Below are 25,276 nucleotides of genomic sequence, written 5' to 3'. Positions count from 1 at the left end.
TGAATACAAATAACATTGGAAGCAGGCATTTATCATTAACATAATTTATTCTTTACAGCTGTATTTCAATGTATTTCACAAGAGGAACATTATTATATATTAAAATGTACAGCGCTGCGGAATATATACATATATATAACCATAAATAATAATGTCTTATGAGCAATGCATAGATTTTAATTCAGACAGCAGACAAATGGACCAACAAGTGACTGCAAACAAGTCCATATCATTTCTAAAGCTGGCTGAGACTCATGGGAGTTGTGGTCCACTGCTGCTGGGCCTGACTGCAGAGTAATTGATATCCGGTCTCTGATGGGTTAAATATGACTGCATTGCCTGTAATTCTAACTATTTATATGGACTGCCTGTAAATTGGATATAATTATATATTGCGGGCGAGGCCCGTGTAACTCAGCGGGTGTTTATTAAAAAAAGCCTCACCACACCCCACAAGATGACAGTTGCCTCTCAGGCCAATAGGTCACGCTTTGCATTTGCAAACACCCTATAATATTATATATATTAAATCACTTCACACGGCGAAAATTCGTTAGGCCTTCCGCCACCCCCCGCCATCGCATGGTGCAATCCTCTATAGCACCCGCTCGACGCTCGGTCATCTCGGGTCGTTCCAATGGAAATAAACAAGGAGGGGTGGTCGTTTGTGTCCTATATGCATAAATTACCCATCACCTCTTGCGCGCAACTTTACGCATAAATTACCCCTCCTCTAAGAGGGGGAGGTACGTTTTCGTTGTCACTCACAGCCGGGTTAATAAGACTCTTAGCCCGGCCTCACTACTTTGATTGGATAAAGGGCTGTCGCTGGGTCCCAGCTTGGACCAATCCCCTTTCAGCAATGCCTTTGATGGCCCCATCCTCTAGCACAGTGACCTGCAGAGCAATTAACCCTTTCTTTCAGTCAGATAATGCTTAATCAACAATTAACCCTTAACCTACCAGGATGGAGGAAGTGTCTTCCTTTCCGGAGTTAACTCATCACTTGCCAGACGCCTATCCTTCTAGATATTCAAAGCCCCCTCAACTCTTCAACAACAGCTTAAAACAGATTTTACATCCTGTGCCAAACAAGACTCAGATTTCCTGCCACAAGGGGAGTGGTTAACCCTTCACCTGTCAGGTCCCCCCCCACACACACATGAAGGAGGTTAACCCTTATTATGCCAGGAAGACCTCTGCTTATAGCCAGGGAGACATCTGCAGAGCACGCCCTCCCCTAGCCGTGACTGCTGCTCTCTCCCCTCCCCTCAGACACACGCCTCCCATTCATTGTCAGCTCTCTCCGTAGGTGACTGTCTTTTTAAGAGGCTGGAGAGGGGGGAGGGGGGCTGTCTGTGAGCTGAGCCCATCCCAGAGAGACAGCTGGGGAGGAACAGAGAGAGGGAGAGCAAGAGACAGCTGGGGTTAGCGAGGAATACTAGGAAGTGACATCTTGAGAGGAGAAGATCTAGCGTGGGCAGGGTGGAAAGAGACACTCGGGGACAAGGAGAAATGTCTAGAGACAGAGGCATCCATAGAGAGAGACGGAGAGGAGACCTCTAAGAGTAGAGGAAGGGTGGGAAAAAAGCCAAGAGGAAAGCATCAGAGACATCCATTGGATGATAGAGTTGGGAGAAAGAGACATTGATTTAAAAAATGGTCGAGAGACGTCTGCTCTCGGTGACCGCATCCTGCTGACAGAGAGAGCTATAGACCGGTATTGGAGGTCTCCCAAGGCACCCTGTCAGACGGCACTGATTAGAGTACAGAGGAATGCAATTAGAGTGCCAGGGTCCAGGTTAGAGTGCCAGCAGAGGTCTGTAAGAGATTACGCTGGGGCCGACGGTTTGAGAGAGAGTGTGATGTTGGTTTGAGGGTCTCTTTCACACCCCCCAGTGGGTTGGCGCTGTCGCTACTGGCCCAAAGATGTCTCGTGTTTCCGCTGGCAGCGAGAGGATAAATGACACGGTGAGTGGTCTTGCCCCGGGGTGGGCAGCACTTGTTTTGGGTGATGTATATTTATTTTGCGTCTTTGTGAGTGATCGTTTTTGTCTCGTTGGTCCCGTCCGTTTCGGTTATCTTGGTATTGGGCTGTCGTGTTTGTGTCTGGTGCCAGTGGGTGGTTCGGCGTGTGGCCAGGCGGTGGAATAGAGGTGCTGCTGGTAGGCGGGTAGGTATGGTGCCAGCCGCTAGGTAAGTGCCCACTTATTAGAATCTCTGACGGGGTTTGAGCGGACCTCCACTTGGGTTTCCGATTGGCTGGCGGGGGTTTATTAACGCTCACGTTCCTAGAAGAGAGTGCTAGGCGGTAATGCGTTGGCGTCTTCTTCGTACTCTCTCTGGTAGAGGGTCCTTCAATTTGGGCCCTCTTTGGTTGAGCGTTTGGCGCTGTGTCGCAAGTGACTCTACGTAAAAGGGTTCATATGGGAGAATTTTCATTTTATGAGTTTTTTTTGTAGGGTCCCATCGGAGGGGACACGGAATTTGTAACAGTGCGGGTCTCCTATGTGTACGTGAGATGGACGTGTTCTTCAAAATGGGGACATTCTCTTTAAAATAAGGGTAGAGGAGCCACCCACGAGGAAGTAGTGTTATTTTTGAACATCTTTTTTAAAACCATGACGTAGAAGGAAGGCATCATGGGTTTACCGGTAAGATGGCGGTCGTATCTTTGACGGTGGTGAGGATAATTGGCTTCCTGCTACAGCAAAGTTAAAGAGGATCTTAATATGCATTGTCTTTCTTTAAGTTGTGTTTTTTATGTTTATATCTCATTGTGGTACACTTTTTTTTTTTTGTCTTTTCTGCAACCTTTAGTCTGGCTCCACCCGCTCTGAGAAAAGCTCCTCTTCTTCGTCATGGCCTCCCCGACCTCCAGGAGCACGGTCAAGAAGTTCCGCCCCCGAGGAGCCACATGTTGGCAATTACAGGCTCCTGAGGACCATCGGGAAGGGCAATTTTGCCAAAGTCAAATTGGGAAGACATGTTCTTACTGGAAGAGAGGTGAGAGGGCTGTTGGAAAGGGCTATAAGAAAGGGGATGAGGGTGTGCAGAGAAGCACGGAAAGCCCGGTGGTTCATAAATTGAGCAGCATTTAAAGGTGTGATTTGGACCGGATGTGGCTGCTAATGAGTATTGGATGGAGAAGCTGGGTGCGTGTCTCCCTTCATATCCTCTAAACATTGGTAGTAAAGCTATAGGGATCCACTGTCTGAGACATTTATATCCCTCACCTCACTATCCTTTCAGGTCGCGATAAAAATCATCGACAAGACCCAACTGAATCCCAGCAGCCTACAGAAGGTGAGTTAAGGCATCCCCTTTATGTTTCTTTACTGCGAGGTATGAATGTGTTTCCTTGAGAAAATTCATGTTTTCAGGTGAATCTAGCCAGGGGCCGCGTGTCCGGGGCAATAATACGTGGCTTGTTTGTATAAGCGTACCGGGCAGAGCGCAGGGACCCTTCCCTAGTGTTTTGGAGAACATGTGAGGTTGGATGAAGGTCTCAGGGTGTTATGTGCCATGGAGTCTAGAAACCGAGTTGTGTAGGATGGATTTTTCTTGCGTTCCTCCCCAATAGTGCTGGCTTTTCATGAGTTTGAAGGATACCTGAAAGGTCCATCTATGTTCTATGTAAACTTACGAGCCTATGTTCATAGTCCATGGCACGGTGTATTTGGTAGACGTAGGGGTCTACAGCTTCTGAGATCTGTATGGGCCGTGGACCCTTCCTGATGAAGGCCGGGTGTGCTTCAGAAAGTGTTAATTTTTATTACATTTTCTTCTTAATTGTTATTCGTTAGGAAATAGTAGCAAATGTTTATTACAACTATCTAAAATGTGCTTGAAAATGTTGAAATATACTGATCTACGGCAGGCCATTCTAGATTATTGGTTGGGCCGGTTATCTCTCGAACGAAATGCTTGAGGCCAATGTCACGCCAACAATTTGATTTCGGTAACTAATAGCCGATCGGCTCAATTACATTTACCGTTTGTCAGTACATAAAAAATATTTATTTTTTTTGCTGAAAACCTGATAGAGCTGAGAGCGGTCTAGAAAAATGTTTTGGGGGGCCGTACTATTTTGGATAATTGATCTAGAACGGAGATTGGTATAATTGCTGAGAACAGATATGTTTACCACCGAACGGAAGATCCAGAACGAATGCAAAGAGGGACAGCTTGGCTGGGGGTATCTAGAACAGGGTTTTAATTCATATGGATTGAATGTAGAACTTTATCAGGACCAGCCTTCGGAGGCTGACAAAGCCCGGCGGGCCGGTGCCGGATGGCGCTCCTCACTTAACCTTTATTGAGGCTTGTGTGGCAGATCCCGTTCGTGTTTTGGTGAATTTATCGGTCAGTGCCGTCGGTCGACGGGGTCTCTCCACGTGTCTAGGCCCTTCGCAGTCCCCAAAATAGAACAGCAAAAGAACATACCGACGTCTTCCTGGTTCTCCTCTATATGAGGAAGTCAGCAGGATATTGTGTCATCACATTGTATAGAATTCCGAGGTTGCCTGGGACCGTGTCAATCATCCAAAAACAAAAAATGACTAGCATTCTGGAATACCCAGGATACCTTCTTCCTCGTATGACCCTTTTTGGCCAACATGATACTTAAATTAAATATTTCTTTATGGAAATTCTACAGCAGCGTTAGTATGGCAGCCATATGTGCTGTCATGGCCTCGTTTCCTCCGTCCTCACTTAATGTTTTTCAATAAAATATTTAAAATTCTAAGGAACTTTTTTCTTTAATTTATGAGATTATCTCATCCCGCTTTGCCAAACGCAGCCTTGTCTGCAACCAAACGTCTACAGAATAGAAAGCATATTACTAAAGCTCGACATAGCTTCTGATTTAATACAGATATATCCTTTTTTTAACCTCAATTTAAATGTCCTACCTAAAAATACAACTATAATTATTCTACTTTTTATAGTATATATTTCCCTTTTTAATCCTGTCCGTCTAGTTCTGACACCATCTATCCCATAAACCCAAGTAAAACACAGTCGTCAAAGGGATTAGTCATTTTTAATAGTGATTACTCATATTTTATCCCATGCCGTACCATATATTTTGGAAAATAAAAATGCGTCCAGCTAAAAAAAAAAAAAATAAATAAAAAAAATAGAAAATAAAAATGCATCCAGCTAAAAAAAATAAATAAAAAAAAAATAGAAAATAAAAATGCATCCAGCTAAAAAAAAATAGAAAAAAATTAAGTTTTTAGATTCTAAATTATATATTTTTAAAATAACTTATTTTACTTAATTGAGGAAATACCAAATGCACATAGATGGGCCACTCCTTTTCAATGGAGATAAAGCGCTTTAAGACGACAAATGACATCATATATAAGAACCCCCAGAGGAAGGGCTTGAAGCTGGGATCCAGAAAGATGTAACTGCTTTGGACCAGGCTTTGTCGTGTTTTGGTCTTTTACCTTTGATGATACCGAATAATGTAAGATGACGGACGGACCCGTGCCACGGCTTCGCAGAATGGTTTTTGCTAGTTCGCGACAGGAATATGGAGCACGGGCTTGTAATGGAGATGATGAAGGGGAGTAAGCGCCGCGAGAGAGGTCTTGGTTAGAAGAAATCACACGCAACAGAAGAAGGGTTTTCCCGTGAAATAAAGCGTTGACTGAATCACCTGTGCTAATGCAGCCATCTTTTTAAACCCCTTCCCCCATCCATTGTATGCCATAACCCAACCTTAGAAAACACGGTCATGCGCAGAGGTCTTCTGGCGAACTATAAATGCAAGATCTTGTGCCGTTCTAGATAAGAGAAAGTGTCTCGGCTACAGACCTGTGGTTTTTGAGATAAAAGCTTCGAAGCGAGTGTTAGTAGGGTGTTTCTCTCCCATTTCCCCCCTAACTACTTATAGACCATAAGCTCGCATGTTCTCAGGGTCCTCTTCTCCTTCCGTACCGGTTTGTGTTATTGTTTGTTTGGTACTCTCCCCTATTGTATTATTCCGTAATCATGACTTTTGGGCTTTTCTTTTTGTATGTAATATTATAAAATGTGTAGACGTACATTATGTGTCCTTCTTATACCTGGGAACCTGCAGGGTTTTATCCGGAGTCTCTAGGTGAAGCCCTCCTTACCTGGAGAAGCAGCGATTGGTCGTTCCTTCTTCTCACCAACCTAATCTCGGCCCACCACTCCCTGCCCGCTTCCTGACCCTTTAAAGTTTATTTGGGGCTAGTGCTGCCCCCCCCCATGCACAGCTCCCTCTGCCCCCTAACTGCAGCCACACCCCCAGAGGGGAGGGACTCTGGAAGCCAACCCAGGGAAGCTTCCGTGTATGGCTATTTTGTATAGTTCAGCGACCTAGGTGTAAGGGGTTAATACCAGCTCAAGACACACTATGTGTAGTATTTAGGAAAAGGTATCATTTTTTTTACCATGTAGTTGCCATGTTTCCCGAGAATAGCCAACAGCCCTGTTCTCGTTTAATCGATAGTTTATTAGCGACCAAGGATTCCCCTACCCGGAGCTCCCAACTCTCCCACCTCTAGGAGTGGCGCTTCATTTGGGAGATGGGATTCCTGCGGATGGGGGCAGCTCCGCTTAGACTTTATTGGGTGGGAAGTGGGCAGGAGGGACCCATGACCAAACGCCCCTTCCCTGGCCGGAGATTGAAGAACGTGACCCAGGGTCACAGGGGAACAGTTCTTCCTCCGGAGACTCTGGGTAAAGCCCGTTGTGCTCCAGGTTATGCTGGTGGCTTTATAGCAGGAGACTCCAGTTGGTGGCCACCATTGCTATGGCAATTAGAGGAACGTTCTTGAAACCTGGGTCCAGACCCCAGGAGTTTCTTGGTCTACCTGCTAACTAACTTCATACAACAATAACAACGACATAGAAACCCTCAGAGTCCATGCAGCGATCAGAAGATCCCAAAGTTCCATCAGAACAGATCGTTCTTGTAGGAATCTCTCAGACAGACGTGGCCTACACCGGCGTAGATGAAGTCAGTGCTGTGGGAACCGGTCTCCTTTTTTCCCTTTTATTTACACCGTAACAAAATGTTAGCGTGGCACTCGAGCAATCTATGTTAAATTAATTAGAGTGCGGCGGGGAGGGGTTCGATCTCGGTGCCTGTGGTGGTAACGTCACAGGCTGAAAGAGGAGATCAATAAGAAGCAAAAGGCCTCGCCGGGAGTTCGGGGGAGATACGTGTAGCGAGGGCCCGTGTTATATATTTTCTGGAATTAGGTTATCTACAGTAACGCTACGGTGTTTTTAAGAGCCGGGTATCCGGATAACGTCCAGATATTGCCCCCCCCTCCCCCCCATTTACATTAATGGTGATTCAAACCATGAAAACAATAAAGCGAACCGGTCATTATTCCCAAATCCTACAATTTATAGTTAAGTACAGTAAATAAAACCGACTTAACGGCATTTGTAAATTAAAATGAGCACGATACTGTAAGAAACCCACCATGCCTGCGCCATGGGAGCAGCTGTCATAACTTCCTGTTCTAAGGATACGAATTGATATTCCTCCCCGTTATTATTATCTCTACCCTGTTGTCCAGATGTTGATTGGATCAGGCAGCCTTTGGTTGGATGAGGAAAAGCGAGAGGACCCCAGGGCAGGAAATGTGTGCCAGCTTATGCCACAAAATGCCACAGATCTCATCTTAGCTGGGGGTATTATAGTCTCTTTTACCCCGATTGACACGTAAAGTGACGCGCTGAGGGTGCCGCTAAAAATGAGCTCGATAATACTAAAGGCTGAATCTTATGAGTGTCACTTGAACGCTGTGTGGCCGGACGCCCGTGCCGGGACTCTGCAGATAGACCGAGGAGTCAACAGACAGGATGGGCCGCTTTGCTTTTGAGCTTGGAGGTTTTAAAGACCGTGATTGATGTGTTTATGCTTCAGGCTTTCTTAAAACGAACCGGGTGTAACCCAAAGACGAACAAAGTGCCCGTTAGACATATATTCTGTACGGCCACATGTCTTGTGGATGTCACGGAATGCTTTAACATGGTACGTTAGTAAAGTAGCCTCCCGGCAGAAGTGGTAGAGGGTAATACAGTGAGGGGATTTAAACATGCATGGGACAGACATCCGGCTCCTGAATCTAAGACGAGACCAACGGCTGATTAAGGTCTGAGTCTCCACAGCAGGAGAAACGGGCGACTAGACGGGGAGAATGGGTCTGATCGGCCGTCACATTCTATGCTTTTACCTTTAAGCAACGCTATATTATATTTAGCACAAGGTCATGTGATCTATTAATGTATGGCGGGTATGAAGTCCAACGTTTTCTAGATTACTAGTTGCCGGTAGATACGTTATCTAGATGAGCTTTTCGTCAGCACTCTCTGGTGTCACCAGTGGCCAGGTCTTTCAGGATCTCCTTTGGGGCATTCATATCATGGGCTACATTTGTGTTGTGTTTTTTTTTTTTTTTTTTTTTTTAAGTTTTATATCAGCACCCGGACTTTCTGTTAGGATTAGCGTTAAGCGCTGGCTTATTTTGCTTTGACCCGGAGCATTCTTAATGGTTTTGGTGCCTTTCACGGACGCTCTGTGCCATCCAAGCACCGCTACGATCTCTCCTTTTCATTAAACGTGGCTCTGCGCCGGAGTAGGTAGTCCATTGGGGACAAAAAAAAAACAAATTGGCCATTTAATATTCTTGAGATTAGCCATCCGGTGTTCCAAAAAAAACAACAACATAATTCCGCAATTATATAAATAATGTCATTTAAAATAAAAACGGAATGCCTTTTACATAAGTTTCTCCTGTTACCATGGTGTCCTGGCAGAAGATATTCCAGCTTGATCGCTCCCAAAGAAAAATTGCCTTCATATAATTGTCTTCTGCGTCTTTTGTAGGCTTTTTCCGCTGATAGAGTCACATAAATAGTCCCTCCCAAAATCAATAACCTTCTGTCTCCTTAATATTCTGCTCCTCCGGGGTCATTAATGGACGAACGGCGGGCGTCTCTGCCAGCTGTGCCTGTAGGTTTATTTTAAACCCACCGCGTTTCAGCTATGAAATCCGTACATTGTGGGTTATTCCGTCCCAGGGCGTTCATCTATCGATCGGGGTTTTTTCTGAAAAAAAAATAGAAATAGCTGATCGAGTGCCATCTAGAAACAAGTAACGTTTCCCGTTCCTGCCGATACGGAATTCATTAACCTTTTCAGCTGGCACAAACTCATGGGAATGGCAAGTGCCATGGATTCTAGAACACGAAACGATACGTGTCGTAGATAGCGTGAGTTCTGTACCCTGACATGGTATATCCGTTGCGAGGACAGGAACCCGGGCATTTGATGCGCGTTGGGGTTTTGACCCCGATTTTAGGGTCTCGGGATCAGGGGAGGCCTGACGCGTTTTAGGAGGCCACGTATTTTGGTGCTTTCGTTATGTATGGTCCCGTTCTGATGTTTTCTGGGGTTTTGCTTTCCTAGTTTTATAAATATCATTCTGTTGTTCCGCTTTTTGGCACCTGGTTAACGTTCTACAATGTAACAAGGAAAATCTTATCAGGATCTGTTACAATCAGGTAAGGCATGTCGGCCAGAAGGTATTTACAACGAGGGCTTGCGCTGTGTTCATCGAGGGAATATTCAGGACGTTGGCTTATGGGACGTAAGTTTATGAGCGTTCCTTAGTATGGGTATCGGCGACATGTTGGCAGAGACAGACCGACCTCCGTAGACCACGGCCTTGAAACTAATCGCTCGTTGTCTTTTAACAGCTCTTCCGTGAAGTCCGAATCATGAAGGGACTCAACCACCCAAACATAGGTAAGACCGCGTGCATCCTATTTGCCCCATACCTGGAAACGTCCCAGCCGCCCAAAGCTTCCTCTCTCTTGAGGGTGTTGATATAATTAGGGAAGCTGCGTGTAATGGCAGGGCTCGCCCCGGTTAGAAGTGGTCGGAGAGTAAACAAGACCTTGGCGGTGAGTTGACGGGGTTAATTCCACGGCTCGTCATCGAGAGATGCCAGGCAAAGCCCAGCATGTATCCCGGCATGCCCAGCCGGTGAATGTCCTCCTCACTTTCTCCTGTTCATCCATAGTGAAGCTGTTTGAAGTGATTGAGACCGAGAAGACGCTCTACCTGATCATGGAATACGCCAGCGGAGGTACACAAAGCCGTTCTTCATGTTACCTTTCTGCTTTTATTTTCTACCCTTCCCTCTGCCCACCACGTCCTTTAATTTGCGTTATTCTCTTTTCTCTCCCACCCGTATTAAACCCCCTGCTTTGTCTCTCTCAGGCGAGGTATTTGATTACTTGGTCTCTCACGGTCGTATGAAAGAGAAAGAGGCTCGTGCCAAATTCCGACAGGTGAGCAGGTGTCTCGTTCCTACGCTCCTCGCTCTGCATGTCCCCTAACTGTCCTCCTTCTCTCTCGCTGCTTCCGGCTGTTGTCTCGTTGTGAATCCCCGTGCGTTACTGTAGCAAGATTTCGATTCGTATATATATCTCATTAGTGAGTTAGAATCGAAGCCAAAGCTCCAAGTGACACCAAAGTAATGCAGCCCTCTGAAATAAACATATTACCGAAAATGTATATTTAATACGTACGGGAAAATTGTGTAACATTTTAATTTGGCCCTTGTTACTATAACCATCATCTTCAAAAATGGACTTACATGGATAAAAAAATCGGGTATTTTGCACAAATCGTACAAACTTTGTTGTTTACCTGCCGGGAGGTTGTATGGAGCTTTTTGTTCTTGGTTTTATTATATTGTAATTTACTTTGTTTTCTTCCCCCTTTGGCTGTCGTTATTTTATTTAATACATAAAATAAATTAATTCAAATTTGTAATAAATAATTTAATACATTTAATTGAAAAAAAAAATTCAATAGACCGTTCGATTTAAAGGAATAACTTTCTGAAAGGTTTAGGAATATTTTACCTGTTTGGAAACAATTTGCAGATTTAAATTAGCTACAGAATCCCATCAGGCCAGAAAAATACGTAAATCCTTGTCCGTAAAACTTTTTTTTTTTTGCTGACGTTTGCGGCAACGAAGCAAAATAATGGCGTCCGCTTCGCTTTGAAGGTAGAACAGCTGCGTAAAAAGGGAGCGAGTGTCTAATGGCGTTGGGAATCCTCCTGTGTCTGATCAGGAGGGTTCATGCTCTTTTTGGACGGCTACAGGAATAGCACCCTTTGCTCGTTCATGCGCAAGTTTTTAGGTTTTTTTTTGAGAGCAGCCTGTTTTCCATAAAGATATTGAAAGACATTCAGAGAGTTTTCTCCCTTACAAGTGATAATTCCAGAAGGAAGTTAACCCTTTTCTGGGCTATTGATTAAAAACAGCTAGTTCTGGGTAGATTCTTTGCAGCCAAATCAGCCTTTTCAGCTCGATTAAGTCCCCGTCACGGAGGAGCAACATCTTTATAACCTACATGTAATGTGCACTGCTTACAGGATTTGTATTACATCAGTGATAGTATGTTAGATGTGTGGACGGATGTGCCTGCGTGTTCTGGGCTATCTCTGTGTTAGTGCCCTTCATTGGCTGTGCCTGCGTGTTCTGGGCTATCTCTGTGTTAGTGCCCTTCATTGGCTGTGCCTGCGTGTTCTGGGCTATCTCTGTTTTAGTGCCACAGACTGGCTATAGCTGTGAGTTCTAGGCTATCTCTTTGTCGGCCGCATGTTTGTGGACTATCCCCGCTTCCGTAATACGTCTGATTGTTTTTCTTTTTCTTGTCTGCTGGGCCCGTTCTCTTAGTAACGATGTATTCTGTTACTCTCTCCCTCCGTTTTCTTGCACTACCCCTCTGTGTGCTTTTGCTTTCCGGATTGCCTCTCTGCGTTACCGCATTGCCTCTTCCTTTTCCGCTGTGATGCTTTTTTTCCTGCCCATTTCTTACATATTTATTCCGCCCATTCATTTTATTCATTGAGTATCTTTCCCGCATCTTACCACTCCTATAATGCTCATCCGGGCTTTACAGGTAGTCCGCAGGGGTTGGGTAGCCTGAGGTTCCTCTCCCTGGGTCTGCCTTTCTCCAGAATCATCGTCTCCAGCAGAATTCTGACTGTCTCTTGCGTCACGCGTTGTATTCGCGCATGCGGTCTCCGCTTTGTGTTAACGGCCCGGCAAACCAAGTCGTCCTGCGCTGATTGCGTCTCCCACCTCGAAACGGCAAATTGTCGCGCTCTTTTCTCCAGTTATCCGCATATTATCAGCTTATCTCTGTCCCCCCTGTGCGTCTCACCCTGTAACAAGCCCCGGCATAACAACTCCTCGCGCTCACTGCCTTTCTGTCTCTTTATCTTCACAGATTGTCTCCGCAGTCCATTACTGTCACCAGAAGAACATTGTTCATCGAGATCTTAAGGTTCGAACTCTCCCCAGAATTTTTCATTCGTTTGGTTCTTAATATCGCTAGGGCGCTGTGAATCTCAAATTTTGGGCCAAATCGGGGGAAGGCGCGTTTTAAATAAAAATGAAGTCAAGCCAACTCTTGACGTTACCACCACCCCAAACTCCATTGCTCTCGCTTCTTCTGTTGTTCCTTCCTGAAGCTCCTCTGTTTGTCCTGCTAGGCTGAGAACCTCCTTTTGGACTCCGAGGCCAACATTAAAATTGCAGACTTCGGGTTTAGTAACGAGTTTACCCCAGGAGGAAAGCTGGATACTTTCTGCGGGAGTCCTCCCTACGCGGCTCCCGAACTCTTCCAAGGCAAGCGGTACAACGGGCCCGAGGTAGACGTCTGGAGCTTGGGGGTTATACTTTACACCCTGGTGAGCGGGTCCTTGCCCTTCGATGGACAAAATCTTAAGGTGAAGTTATAGGACGACGCTCCTACGTTGCGAATCGCTGGTTGTAGACTTTTCATGTGCCGTGCGTGGTTTGGCCCACGTGCTTTCTTTTCAGGATAGTGAGGAATGGGATGCTGAAGATAAGGAGGTCTCGAGAGACCAGTTAGGAGATGGAGAAAAGGTATAAAAACATGCTTGTTAACTGGTTTATTTTAATGTTGTTTTTTAGGAGCTTCGGGAGCGAGTACTTCGTGGGAAATACAGAGTCCCGTTTTATATGAGCACAGACTGCGAGAGCGTCCTGCGGAGATTCTTGGTGCTCAATCCAACCAAGAGATGTACTTTAGAGGTGATATTTAACGTCCATCCTTTCGCTGTCCTTATGCGTACACAGGCTTTATCCTCCCCGTTCTGAATGTCTCTGTGATCATTTCTCCCAGCAAATAATGAATGACAAGTGGATGAATATCGGCTATGATAGTGATGACCTGAAGCCCTACAAGGAACCCGATGAAGACCACGCTGATTCCAAGCGTATCGGTGAGGATGGACCTGATTTCATTGATAATTACAAGTCAGTTATGGGCTCCATAGGCATACATCGGTGAATCAAACCCGTCTAAGTGTAAATTATCGTACAGGGCTGCCGTGTCGTGTTTTGTCCGACAATATTTAAACCCTTAACCCTTTATAGCAAGAGCTCCCATAATTATTAGCTTGGAAGCCAAGGTGGTTTATAGCTCATCAGCCCCTGGAGAGCATCAACGTGGAACATTGTTACAAACCCCACCGCAATCCGGAATTACCTGCTAACGTTTTAAAACATGGGGGAAAAAACGAATGTTATCACTCAGTGTTGGTTTGCTAAGCAGCAGTGGGTTGGGAAATGGCTAATTAGTCAAATAGGTTTGAAAGCTGTTTCCGTGTGGGGGAGGGGCACAGCACGCTACATGTTACAGATCTCCGCCTGTCACGAAGCAACCTACAGATTCAGTATAATTAGAACTGCCACAAAGCAGCGCCTAGAACTTCCAGAACTCTCTGGGACCACATGAACCCATGCAACCGAGCAAGGTCCGTAACAAGATGTGGTCACAAGAACCACATGCCCTTCTTAACATGTGGTGTACAAAAAAATGCCAAAAAATGATTTTACAGCTGGCCCCGCAGATCGATTTTATATTAATATCACTGGTTAAGAGATTTCTAAGGGATTTAATGGCTGAAGGAGATATCTGGTCACCCCAACCAAAGAGGTACCAGGAGAACGTTGCTATATGAAACGTTAACGGAGAAGTTCTGTTCGTTTTCATTTATTTCCTCTGTTTCTCTCTAATCCAGAAGTCATGCTAGATATGGGGTATTCCCGTGACGAAATTAAGGATGCCCTGACCAGCAATAAGTACAATGAAGTAATGGCCACATACTTGCTGCTTGGAAGGAAAGCCGAGGTAACGTGCCGAGAGGCTACCAAGTTCTTGAGCCGGCTCGGTTTGCTGCTTCTGGTCTGGGATGCCCGCCTGACCTCTCGATATTTTTCACTCGCGTAGAATGAAGGTGGAGACCCTCGTACCGACAGCACACTCTCTCTGCCCCGGTCACGCGTCACCTCCGATGTCACCAACGGTGCCACGAAATCATCGTCGAGTCACAGCAAAAACCAGCGAGGATATCAGAGGCAGAGGAGACACAGTGACTTCTGTGAGTTTTTTTTTTTTGTTTTTTTTTGTCCTGATTTTATTTCTATCCTGTATCCGCATACTACGGCTACTTGGAAATTACGTTTTTCCCCTGCTGGGTGACCATAAGAAAGCTGACCTTTAGGGCTGACTTTCCTCAGCAGGATAGCGCATAAGCGGAAACCCCCGGGCGGTCTGTGTGTTTTTAGTAAGTGGATAAATCAACGCCCAGTGGAGTTTACTTAATACAACCCGTAGATGAAGTCCAGAGTTGATGTGACATGGGTTACATAGTTACTGTGGCTCAAAATGACCCAAACCTTCCGTTTCTACATTTCCAATTGTCCCAAGTTTTAGGGAACCCATTTCAGCGTCTGGAATCGCTATTCCTCCTTAGAGCTGGACCCTTTCCGTCTAGACTATATATATATTCGTAAACATGTATATCTCTACTTTGTCTCCTTCCAGGTGGTCCTGCTCCTGCCCCATCTCAGTCCAAGCGAAGCCCCCCAGGGGCGGGGGATGACGGAACAGTTGGGGAGCGCCTTACCCCCAGGAGGGGCAGCGGATCAGTGGGTGGGAGCAGCCGGCCTCCCCCACCCTCTAGCCCTATGGTTAGTCATGCTCACAACCCCAATAAAGCTGAGATTCCAGAACAGCGCAAAGAGGCCCCACCTGCCACGGTAAGGTCATGGCTTCTACCTCCTAGTCTGCATTTAATACGCCTAGCCTAGCAGCACCCCGACCAGAGACCAACGGCCTACATACCCCTCAAGAGCAGCCATGGTCCATGGCCCCCAAACCAGTGACTGCCAGCTGTCTCTTGGGCATAAGTGCTGTCACAGAAACGGATAACAATCTGCCCTTGGGTTCAAACTATAATCACTGTTTGGTCGGGAGCCATATATTTAGAAAAGTAGAAAGTGGGAAGAAAGGGGGTGATCAAATGGTCAGAGACGAAAACCGAGGGATGGGATAAGAGTGGGGCTTTAATCTTGGGCCACAGCCCTTGACTGCTTCTTTTGAAGCTCATCCTAGAAACTGTCCATGTTACAGTCAGCATTTCACACGATTAGATCTGTAATCAGACTCTTCTCATTATAAAGTGATTTATCATCTGCGATCTGCTCTTCTTCTCAGGTTAACACGCCTCCAGGTGTGATGGGACGCAGGAACACGTATGTTTGCACGGATCGCCATGGCTCGGAACGTCATTCCCTCCTTCACAACGGCAAAGAGAACAGGTGTGATCAGGCCACGTGTCTGCACCTCTGAGCGCTATTGTGTCATGGCAGTGGGCACCTTAACCAAAAGGGCAGAATTTCAGACTTTAGAAGGAAAAACCATAAAAAATGCAATTTGAGTAGAATTTTGTTACATATGTATTGCATGGACACAAGTGCAGGCACATTGGCAGCTCCCAGCTCTATACAATTGTGTTTTTGTATTTATATTGATTAGTATTTACATTACAAGGCAGATGTGGCTTATAGGAAGCTGTGTTTTTCTTTTACTGTTGCAGCTCGACCCCCACGCGCCCACCGGCCCCGTCGCCTTCCACCCAGAGCATTGCAGAACGGAGCAGCCTCTCCCGGGGGTCCAATGTACGCAGCACCTTCCACGGAGGGCACGTGAGAGATCGGAGGGGGCAGAACCCACCCCCAAGCTCACCTACGCACCCTCATGAGGGACTAAACCAGAGCAGGACCCGAGCCACCTCCAACCTGTTTAGCAAACTGACCTCCAAACTGACCCGCAGGTAAATGAGACGAGCTGGGGGGACAGAAGGGGCTGCGGACCCTAAGCTCCTTGCCGAGTATTGCACGGTAACCCCGACAGACCTGCCTGAGAATCCACCAACCACATCTCCAATGGAACCATCATGAATGTTGAACTCTGCCCTTCCTTGTACATTGTGGCACGCAGGGGAGACCAGGATTTGCCCTAACCCCTCACTGGGCATTGATTGTATGGCTCTTCTCTTTCATAGCTGGTAGCGTGACATAGTGGCACAGAGTCAGCCCTTCCCTCCATAGAGTGATAAAGGGAACCCTATGCCGGTGACACGCTGACTTGTAGCCGGAAGGCTTGGATTTCTTGCCATTTCTAGCCTGGCACACTGACACGGATGTGGCTTATGTATTTGCGGAACCGTATACACCTACTGTAGAAACTGACAGATACCCCTTTCCCTTGCCCAGGGTCTTTTAGTTTGTGCCCTCCCCCCTCTCTATGCTTTCTATAACTATCTCTGAAACCCCAGGCCACTGCTCCCGCTTCACATGTCCCCCCACTTTCCCTATTCTATTCATTTCCACTCTTTTCTCTCTCTCTCTATCTTTACCTTCCTCCTTAGGGTCGCTCTCGACCCCTCTAAGAGACAGGCGTCTCATCGCTGTGTGTCTGGAGTGTCTCTCCCTCAGGACAGCAAGATCAGTAAGTGTGATGCTCATATACTCGGTGCTTTGTCTCCTCTTAGTGTGCTAGATGCTTTAGTCCTTCTAATGTTTTCTCTCTATACCATCCCTAATAATTTGCTTCTAACGCCCATCCAAACCATCCTCTAAACATCTTACTCGTGTAATACGGTGCTTCTAATAACCCTAACCGCTTCGTTATATTCAGCTTAAGTGACAATGTCATCCTTGTAAATATTTTATATATATATATATCTATCTATATAATATATATATATATATATATATATATATATATATATATATAATGTGAGTTTGATGTATTTTTAGGTTGTTTTTAACTCCATGTGCTGCAATTATTATTATTATTATTAACTAGTTTTATTTGACAATTTGGTTACCTATTTTCTTTAAAATATTAGGGTTCTGGCAGCAATAAAAGTCAGAACAGTCAGTTTGCTTTTTACGTAGAGCCTATAGTTGTAGTTGATACTTTTATTGGGCCGACATAGAAAAGAGAAGAAATCCTTGAGACCCCGAAAAGCTTCTGTACCTTTTTTTACGATGTTATCTGGTTTTATTATCTATTTTATATGGAAACACAGCCCACAGTTACTAACATTCTAGTACTATTTATTCAAGCAATCTCATAATACGGCCAATGTTTCGACCCACCACAGGTCTTCATCAGGGCAAAAATATGGCATAAGAATTACGACATTATGCCGTATTTTTACCTTGATAAAGACTGATGTCATTGAGCATCGCTTGAATAAATACTAACATTTATTGGTGTGTGCTGAGATGTTTTTATTACCGTATTGGCTCGGATATAGGCCGACCCCATATATAGGCCGCACCCTAAAAGTTTGGTGCTTTTTTAAAGCACCAAAAAAACATGCTGCCACTCTGTCCCCCCCCCCCCCCCCGAGATATGCTGCCACTGTCCTCCCCCCCCCCCCCCGAGATATGCTGCCACTGTCCTCCTCCCCCGCCCCGAGATATGCTGCCACTGTCCTCCCCCCCCCCCCGAGATATGCTGCCACTCTGCCCCCCCCCCCCCCGACTTACCAGAGGAGACTCCCGGGTGTCTTGCGGGGCCGGCGGGGGACATCTACGCAATACGCGTTGTATACGCGTATTGCGTAGATGTCCCCCGCCGGCCCCGCAAGACACCCGGGAGTCTGCTCTGGTAAGTCTTGGGGGCAGAGGTAAAACGCATCGTGCGGACGGTCACCGGCTGCGGCGATGCGGGGTAAACAACCTCCGCAGCCGGTGACCATCCACACGATGCGCTTAGACAATCTCCCGTGCCGGCACCCCCCCCCCCCGTGGAAAGTGCTGGCAGGGGAGGCTGTCTGAGCGTATCGGGGAGTAGGATGCAGGTCCCCTGCACCGCTGCGGGGGATCTGTATCCTAACCCCGCATGTCCCGGGCGTCGGGCGCTAGACCCCGAATATAGGCCGCACCCCCACTTTAAAGACTTAAAGTGGGGGGAAAGTGCGGCCTATATTCGAGCCAATACGGTATTTCTGTAGCTGACTGACACATAGGAATCATGGGAAGCCACATTTCTTTTTTTTAAAGTTTAGTGACACTTTAAGATGTCTCTGATTTGCATGCGCACAGTATCTCACCTAGTGACTGGCCACGGTCCAGAAAATATGGTGTTTTCATACAATGAAGTATCTGTTCTTCACTCTGGAACATCTCGCGTTCCTTCCCTAGTGCGCTCTTGTCTCTTGATGGATCATAGTTGATACTCTGTAGCTCCACCACTAAAGGTTCTCCCACCCATCCTTAACGTACCGCACCACATCTCTGACTCTTTATATTTCCTTTCTCTGTCTTCCTTCTATGATTTTTAATACTCCCGGGTATTAGATGACCGACTCTCGCTGTTATTTTTTTTTCTTCAGGGTCACAGACGAATCTGAGAGAGTCTGGGGACCTGAGGTCGCAGGGTAAGGATGTGGAATTCGTATTTCATGTGTAGTAACCTCATCTTTTTGTCTGTCCCGCACCAAATTCCTCCATGATCTCTCTGCCACCCATTCCTCAAATCTCTCTTTCTTTTTTCCTCTACAGTAGCTATATACCTTGGTATAAAGCGTCGGCCAACTCCGGCCTGCTCAGACCTCCCGGGGATGTGAGAAAGTCCACCCGGCGCCCCCCCTCGCATTCGCCAGCCCCTTCCACTGCTCCCAACGAACCTTCCCAGTCGGGCAGACCACGCCCCCTTCCGGGCAAGCTCCGCCCGCTTATCACCGTTGGGACACTGGGACTTTAAGAGGAGTCGTACGCTCTCTGGAAATCCATTGGGACCGTTTTAGCTTTTAAGAGCTGGGACATAAATCTTTGGGGCAGCAATGCCCACTCGTGGGTAGTTATGCCCACCCTGCTATTGGGAAGCTGTGCCTTTTAAGATGGACACATCCCTTTTTACTGGATTGCCTCACCGTAACACACATTGCGGGAGGTGCTCTGGCTTTAACGGGAGGGACTCGTCTGCTTGAAGCCAGAGGAAATGCCCTTTTGGATGTGCCATGCCCTGTTATCTACATGGAGAGGACAATGACTTCAAGATGATGAGCTGTGACATCACAGGGGGAGGGGCCTTGGTGATGGGATACCCCCTTGCACTTCCTGTCCTGCCCACTGCAAAATGACATCACCATGATATGTTTAATGTGGGAGTGTTACATGATATTAAGAATTTCCTCTCTTAGTAGAAATAATCTTGTTTAACGAGCCCTCACAATACTGAACTTTCCCTCTCCCCTCTCCCCACTATGTACCATATTAACAGATCCTCACCCATATTTCCAAGTAGCCCTCCCCACACACTTCACGCGGATCGTGTTTAAGCCATCCTTGTTTTTTAGAAGTTAGAGTGTCTTTAATGATATCCCGCAAGGAACCCTCGCAAAAACACCCCCCACAAAAACAGTGATTGATCCCGCTCTTTAACAAAGTATCTTACCTGTAAAAATCACACAAACATTAAATAGAGGAAAGAAATTACCCCTACTTATAATCTTCCCATTATGGAAAAGTTCATTATTTGGTGCGGAAGCCTCAAAATGTGCCACGTGATGGCGGCAACGACGCAAGGCCCGCTCCAGCTCTATTTTAATGTTAAATGCATATTGGCGTCCATTGTGGATCCGCACGCGTTCTTTAGTTATCGGAGTTAGAAAACGAGACTTTGGTCTTATTTAACTCCTCCCCCGGCTGCCTTTTCTGGAAAAAGGAAGCATTCCTGCGTATGCTCAGGAGTGCACTCATTGACATCAAGGGGAGTAGCAGCAGCAGCCAATCACATTGTATTTCCTCTGATTTGAAAGGGGATGCTACTGAGCATGTGCAGTAAGTGTAGCCATGCTTCCTGGTTTAAGTAGGGGCACCTGGGCAAACGTTTTGCTTGCCGCCACTCATAACGAAATAATAAGTGCTTCAATTTACTGTTCCTGTAATAGCAGTTAAGTGGCTGCAACAATTTTCCTTTTTTTTCATGTTTGTGTCTCTTTTTCCCTCCCTTTCTACTTTAACAGATATCCCTTTAACGGCCCGATCATTTAATTATTGAGAGGTATACCTTCAGAGGGCCCCTCCCCTTGCAAGCCCACTCTCACCCATTGGTCGCTGGTTATGTGGGTGGGGTCTATATATATATATATATATATATATATGTGGGTCACACGAGTTTTTCGTTTAAAGACTGTGTGTGTGGGGAGGGCTGCCATGTGATGATTCCTCAACGTGCATCTCATTCTGTGCCGGCCCCGACACTCTGCTCACGCACACTCGCTACCGTGCACTCTCCTGCATATTACATCCTAGAACCCCGTCCTTATCACTGCCCCGCGCATGCACTGGCATTTACTGCTCCGGAGACACCCCGGACCGGTCACCTGTACACACACCGCACCGACCAATGTGCATACACGCCGTTTACTTCCGTGACACCGATACAATACCCCACACTCAGTATTCTGTAGTTATTAGTGGTGCACTTATCACTACTGTGCACACTCACTGCAATCAGAAGTATTCGCAGGTTAAGAACTCACACTCAGCATAGTGTAATCATGGTGTACATACACAACCAAACCTACTAACCCCGCTGCTCTCATATATAATATATATAAATATATACCTGCTTGTACATTCTGCATCCTGTTCTAGTACCTGCATGGCGCTCAGTCGTAATCTTATCCTCACACGGACTTTCCTGTTCTACACACAGATTCGCAACAAACAATGCAACAATATAACAAGCCTGTTTAATAGACACCGATCCTTACCGGGGCCACCAGATGCCCCCTAACCGGGGACGCTGATTAAGGAAAAGTGTCTCCTGCAGGGCAGCAGCGATTTAAATCCCGTACCGCAGCGCGCGTTTTTCAGCAGTGTCCTTGGGCTATGGGGCAAATCGGCTCGATTCTCATTTAATGAATGCTTTACACGCACGCAACTCGGTTGGTCTCAGCATCGTGTGCACAGACTAGATCTGCTTTCAGTGGCGCGCGGCTCTCGAGGGACCACAAACAGGCACAAGAATCCTGATCAAAGATTCATGAATCTACCTGTTTTCAAGCAGGGATACTCATAATTCCCTGCCTGTCTGTGGCCCTCAAAGGCTCGTCTTGGACCGCTTAATTACTATACTATAATACAGTTGTGCGAATGCTACACGCTGCAATAGGCATTATGCACAAGCATCAAGCAATAATTTTTGATCTATACATGCCCAATGCACAAGCCACCGCTCTGTTCACACGCTACCCAGCACTAATCCTTACACAATGTTGCGTACCCCAATACACACGCTAAACGCGTTTTACACGTGGCTTGGTCCACGGCAGCTGGAACGACACTGGCCACCTGTCTCAGACACCAAATCCCAACAATACACGCCAGTACGATCAGCGCGCTCCTAGCGTCCGTTCTATAACGACGGGTCTCTGTTCCGCGTGTTTGTTCTGACCGCTCTCCGGGCTCATCGCTGCTCCCATTCGTTCAGTACTGATCACCGCTCCCACCCCAGGCACACATGCGATTAGTGGAACGCCCTCCCCTACGATGTACCCCAAATATATTTATTAAATAATCTATTCCCTCTTAAACCTGTTCTGTGGCGTCTTGTGTGACACGTTAGCTGCAGCTTCCACCGGTGATGCGAGCAAAAAAAAGAAAAAGTTCTAACTTTTTTTTTTATGGATCCATAATGCATAAAATAAACGATTGTGTTGATTTTTTGAAGTGGTTCAGGGGTCTTGTTAATATATACTCATATACTCATATACATATATATAGTTCTAGTAGACATACTATAGGGTTGGTCGAAAGAGACTACGATACAGCAGTAGAGGTCAAATTCTGGTTTTATTGTCCTCAGCCAATCGGAGGAGGATCACAAGCACATTAGAAAATGAGGAACGGGGTAAAACTGTATAAGTAGTTGAAGTAACCCAATGCTGTTGTTACTGCCCCCAGTTTGAGAGCTACAGGCGTCTTCAGTGGGTGGATTTTCGATCTTACGTCCCTGTTGTTTCCCCTTTCTACCGTTGGAATCTTTCTTTCCCATCTCAGTGTTTTCTCCATATTGATGGCCTATCTTCTAACCTCTAACAATTTTAACGGGGTCTCCTCTACTCCCCCCTCTTCCCAGTGGTCACATTGAGGGGAGGTCAGGCTTTGTCTGTGTCTGTTGCTCTCTACTTCTGTGCTGGAATAAGGTCATCGATGGACTCTCCCTTCTCCAGCCTCTTCTCCATCTCAATCATCAGCTTCACACCATCAATAACCAACTGGGTCTGATCCACCTCAGAGGATCCCAACCTGTCAGCGTTGGAGATGTCAAACACTCCACCTACTGCAGCAGTGTCCACACCACCTGCGGGCAGGGTAAAAACAGACGTTAAGAGAATGTAATGTTGACGACAGAGCCTTTAGGGTAGTTAGAATAAGCAACAGTGTTAGTGCGACAGATGTGGCACAACCAGAAATATAAAAGATCCTTACCGGTGCCTCTCTTCTGCAGACGCAGTCTGTTGAGGATCTCCTCAAATTTGGGGTGCTTGCTAAGGTTTGGAAGCTTGACGTGGACACCACCTCTCAGACCTGTGCCCAAGTTGGAGGGGCAAGTAAGAATGTAACCGAGATGCTCGTTCCACATGAAAGGATGCCCTGCTGCCTTAAAGATCTCCTCAATCTTTGTGAAACAGAAAGGTGCATTCAGAGAGTTAAATTATGTGAAAAGGGGAAAGTTACATCAAATGGGTGATGGGGGGGTATAAATAAATGTCATTTTCTACCTTCTGGAGACCAACGCAGAAGCGTCTGAAGACCTCCTTCATGTTTCCTCCTTTCTGCATGGAAATGACCCTAAGGTGATCCTCCTCATTCACCCAGACCAAGAAAGTTTTCTCTTCGTTGTGCCTGAAGAAGTAAAATTAAGAGACCAAGTTCAATCGGTTGACATTCTTTCGACAATCAAAGAAGCTACTAGCAGACTAGCGTGGACCCAATACTGTAATTAATTAAAATTCAACGAGGTCATAGAGATGTTGCCTCACTTACCAGATACCACGGCCATCGGGCCAATCACGGCCCATACCGGAGGCCAAAAGCAGAGGGGACACGGGCTTGTCAAACAGGAAGTGGTCATCAATCAGCTGCTGTTGCTCAGCATCACTCATGTCCTTGAGGGGATAATATTTGCCCTTGAGTTCTCCAGTCAGGCTGTTGAGGGCTGGAGCAGATGGAAGAGAGATCGAGAGAGGGTGTTAGAATGTGGTGGGAGTGATGCATGTCCCCGCATGAACCCAAAAGTCACTCATATTTATTCTTCTTCCAGACACCTCAGATTCTGTCTTATTGTTGACGACATGTAGTCGTGTCTGCGAAGAATCCGTGAAACAACCTGACAAATAAAAGTCGTACCTTTGATGGACAGTTTCTCGATGGCACGGCGCTCGCCGCGGCTGCAGTGGGGTGGAAGAGTGTACCCCTTAATGCTGCGTCCGGTTCTTACACGGCTGCTCAGGACGTACTTTGGGTCCAGATCATCACCTCCCTAAGGGATGAAACTCAACGTCATCCTTTGTGTACAATTGTTGCGCTACTCTATTCCCGCTCAATTTTCTGTTAGGTCTTTCTCAAAATGCCCATTGGAACAGTAATTAATTAACTTATTAATTAACAGCTGGATGTTCTGGTAAACAACCTGCTCTAAGCTAAGCCAACCAGATGATTGTTAATCTTGATACATTCCTTACAAATCGTGCTTCTATGTCATTGTTCTACTTGGTAAACCTCAACACAACTGTGTCACAATCGACATCTTTCTAAATCCCTCAATACCTTAAGGTTGCTGAAGTTGAGGTCGGTCTTGTGTTTGTCTGTGGGCTTATAACCTCCGTGACGGTCTTCGATGACTGGGTCAAGAAGGTCCTTGAACACTTCATAGGTTTCCTCGTCTCCAGCAACACAACCCACAGTCATGATGAAGGGGTGACCTACAGGGAGAGACACGACCCCGCGTATTAGCACACCATCCTAACAAAGCGTCTTAGCACAGTCTGAAAACTCAACCTGTCGTTAAATGTCCTTAGCAAACATTCTAAAACAATATATCTAATAACCTGAATGTTCCAATGAGGTCTACCTTTCTTTCATCAAAGAAAGGAGTGACCAAAATCCTACCCTCTGGATAAAATAGCCCAAATATTGGATGATCTGGGCTATGGCATTACCTGGGTTGTCAACTCCGGTCTGGATGACGTCATCAAGGGTGAAGCCACTTGGTGTCTGCTTGTCCCTGAGCTTCTTGTAGATGTCAAGGGTCAAAGCCTTGGCCATGTGGTTGTTGTGTTGAGAGAGGTCAGGAAACTCCTCTTCTGCTGAAAAATTCAGCTTGAAGTTGTTGTGGGTGTTACCGAAAGGCATGATGAGAGATCGGGCTGGACCTGCGGGGGTAAAAGAAAGTTCAGGCGGTGAGAAAACATGATGCGTATTGTTTTTGTTTTTTTTTGAAAAATACATAAACGGTGGACATAGAAGTAGAAAAGAGAAAGAAAGCCCTAGATGTGCCAAGTGTTCCACTCTCCATGCGCCAGCCTGAGTTTTAATGGGTAGACCAGTCCTAATGGCGTCATGCTACTTGTCGGCTATCTCCTTCTAGAGATTGCAGATGTCCAAGTTGTGGCATAACACTCAGCTGTTCTGCCCCGGGGGTGTCAAATGTTGTAAGCCTACGTCTATGTGTGTGTCCGGACTGCTGATAGCAAGAGGTGAGCAAGCCTCGGAGATACCCCTCTTTCCTGCAATCTTAGAGGTTCTCTTTTTTCTGACCACTGCAGTCCTAGAGGTGCTGGATACGAAG

General features: G+C 46.3%; 2 protein-coding genes across 2 annotated transcripts; one reads left to right on the top strand and one right to left on the bottom strand.

The window, feature by feature from the left end:
- Nucleotides 1-1,929: 1,929 nt before the first annotated feature.
- Nucleotides 1,930-19,040, top strand: LOC149280236 (MAP/microtubule affinity-regulating kinase 4-like). The gene is made up of 19 exons (XM_089500600.1): nucleotides 1,930-1,971; nucleotides 2,463-2,516; nucleotides 2,821-3,006; nucleotides 3,253-3,306; nucleotides 9,757-9,805; nucleotides 10,083-10,148; nucleotides 10,283-10,353; nucleotides 12,311-12,367; nucleotides 12,576-12,812; nucleotides 13,021-13,140; nucleotides 13,232-13,331; nucleotides 14,133-14,242; nucleotides 14,342-14,492; nucleotides 14,939-15,153; nucleotides 15,611-15,714; nucleotides 15,993-16,229; nucleotides 16,827-16,906; nucleotides 18,807-18,851; nucleotides 18,976-19,040. Exons 1-19 carry the CDS (start codon nucleotides 1,930-1,932, stop codon nucleotides 19,038-19,040), a joined length of 2,043 nt encoding a protein of 680 aa, XP_089356726.1.
- A 3,216-nt stretch (nucleotides 19,041-22,256) lies between these two features.
- LOC149280235 (creatine kinase M-type-like) lies at nucleotides 22,257-24,848 on the bottom strand. Its single transcript, XM_089500565.1, has 7 exons — nucleotides 24,648-24,848; nucleotides 24,256-24,410; nucleotides 23,836-23,968; nucleotides 23,473-23,644; nucleotides 23,208-23,331; nucleotides 22,915-23,104; nucleotides 22,257-22,786 (listed from the first exon to the last, which is right to left on the bottom strand). Exons 1-7 carry the CDS (start codon nucleotides 24,838-24,840, stop codon nucleotides 22,608-22,610), a joined length of 1,146 nt encoding a protein of 381 aa, XP_089356691.1. The 5' UTR covers nucleotides 24,841-24,848; the 3' UTR covers nucleotides 22,257-22,607.
- Nucleotides 24,849-25,276: the final 428 nt, after the last annotated feature.

Source organism: Sceloporus occidentalis, unplaced genomic scaffold (genome assembly GCF_023333645.1).
Source record: "Sceloporus occidentalis isolate IW3139 unplaced genomic scaffold, rSceOcc1.0.p SCAF_157, whole genome shotgun sequence".
NCBI classification, from domain to species: domain Eukaryota; kingdom Metazoa; phylum Chordata; class Lepidosauria; order Squamata; family Phrynosomatidae; genus Sceloporus; species Sceloporus occidentalis.
The sequence above is the reverse complement of the archived record's forward strand: the minus strand, read 5'-3'. Positions and strand labels throughout refer to the sequence as shown.

Coding starts and splice junctions, on each gene's coding strand:
- LOC149280236 (XM_089500600.1), top strand. CDS start 1,930: ATGTCTCGTGTTTCCGCTGGCAGCGAGAGGATAAATGACACG. Junction 10,354..12,310: donor CTCGTGCCAAATTCCGACAG/GTGAGCAGGTGT, acceptor TTATCTTCACAG/ATTGTCTCCGCAGTCCATTA. Junction 16,907..18,806: donor CCCTCAGGACAGCAAGATCA/GTAAGTGTGATG, acceptor TTTTTTCTTCAG/GGTCACAGACGAATCTGAGA.
- LOC149280235 (XM_089500565.1), bottom strand. CDS start 24,840: ATGCCTTTCGGTAACACCCACAACAACTTCAAGCTGAATTTTTCAGCA. Junction 23,332..23,472: donor CCCGATGGCCGTGGTATCTG/GTAAGTGAGGCA, acceptor TTACTTCTTCAG/GCACAACGAAGAGAAAACTT. Junction 22,787..22,914: donor TCTGCAGAAGAGAGGCACCG/GTAAGGATCTTT, acceptor CCCTGCCCGCAG/GTGGTGTGGACACTGCTGCA.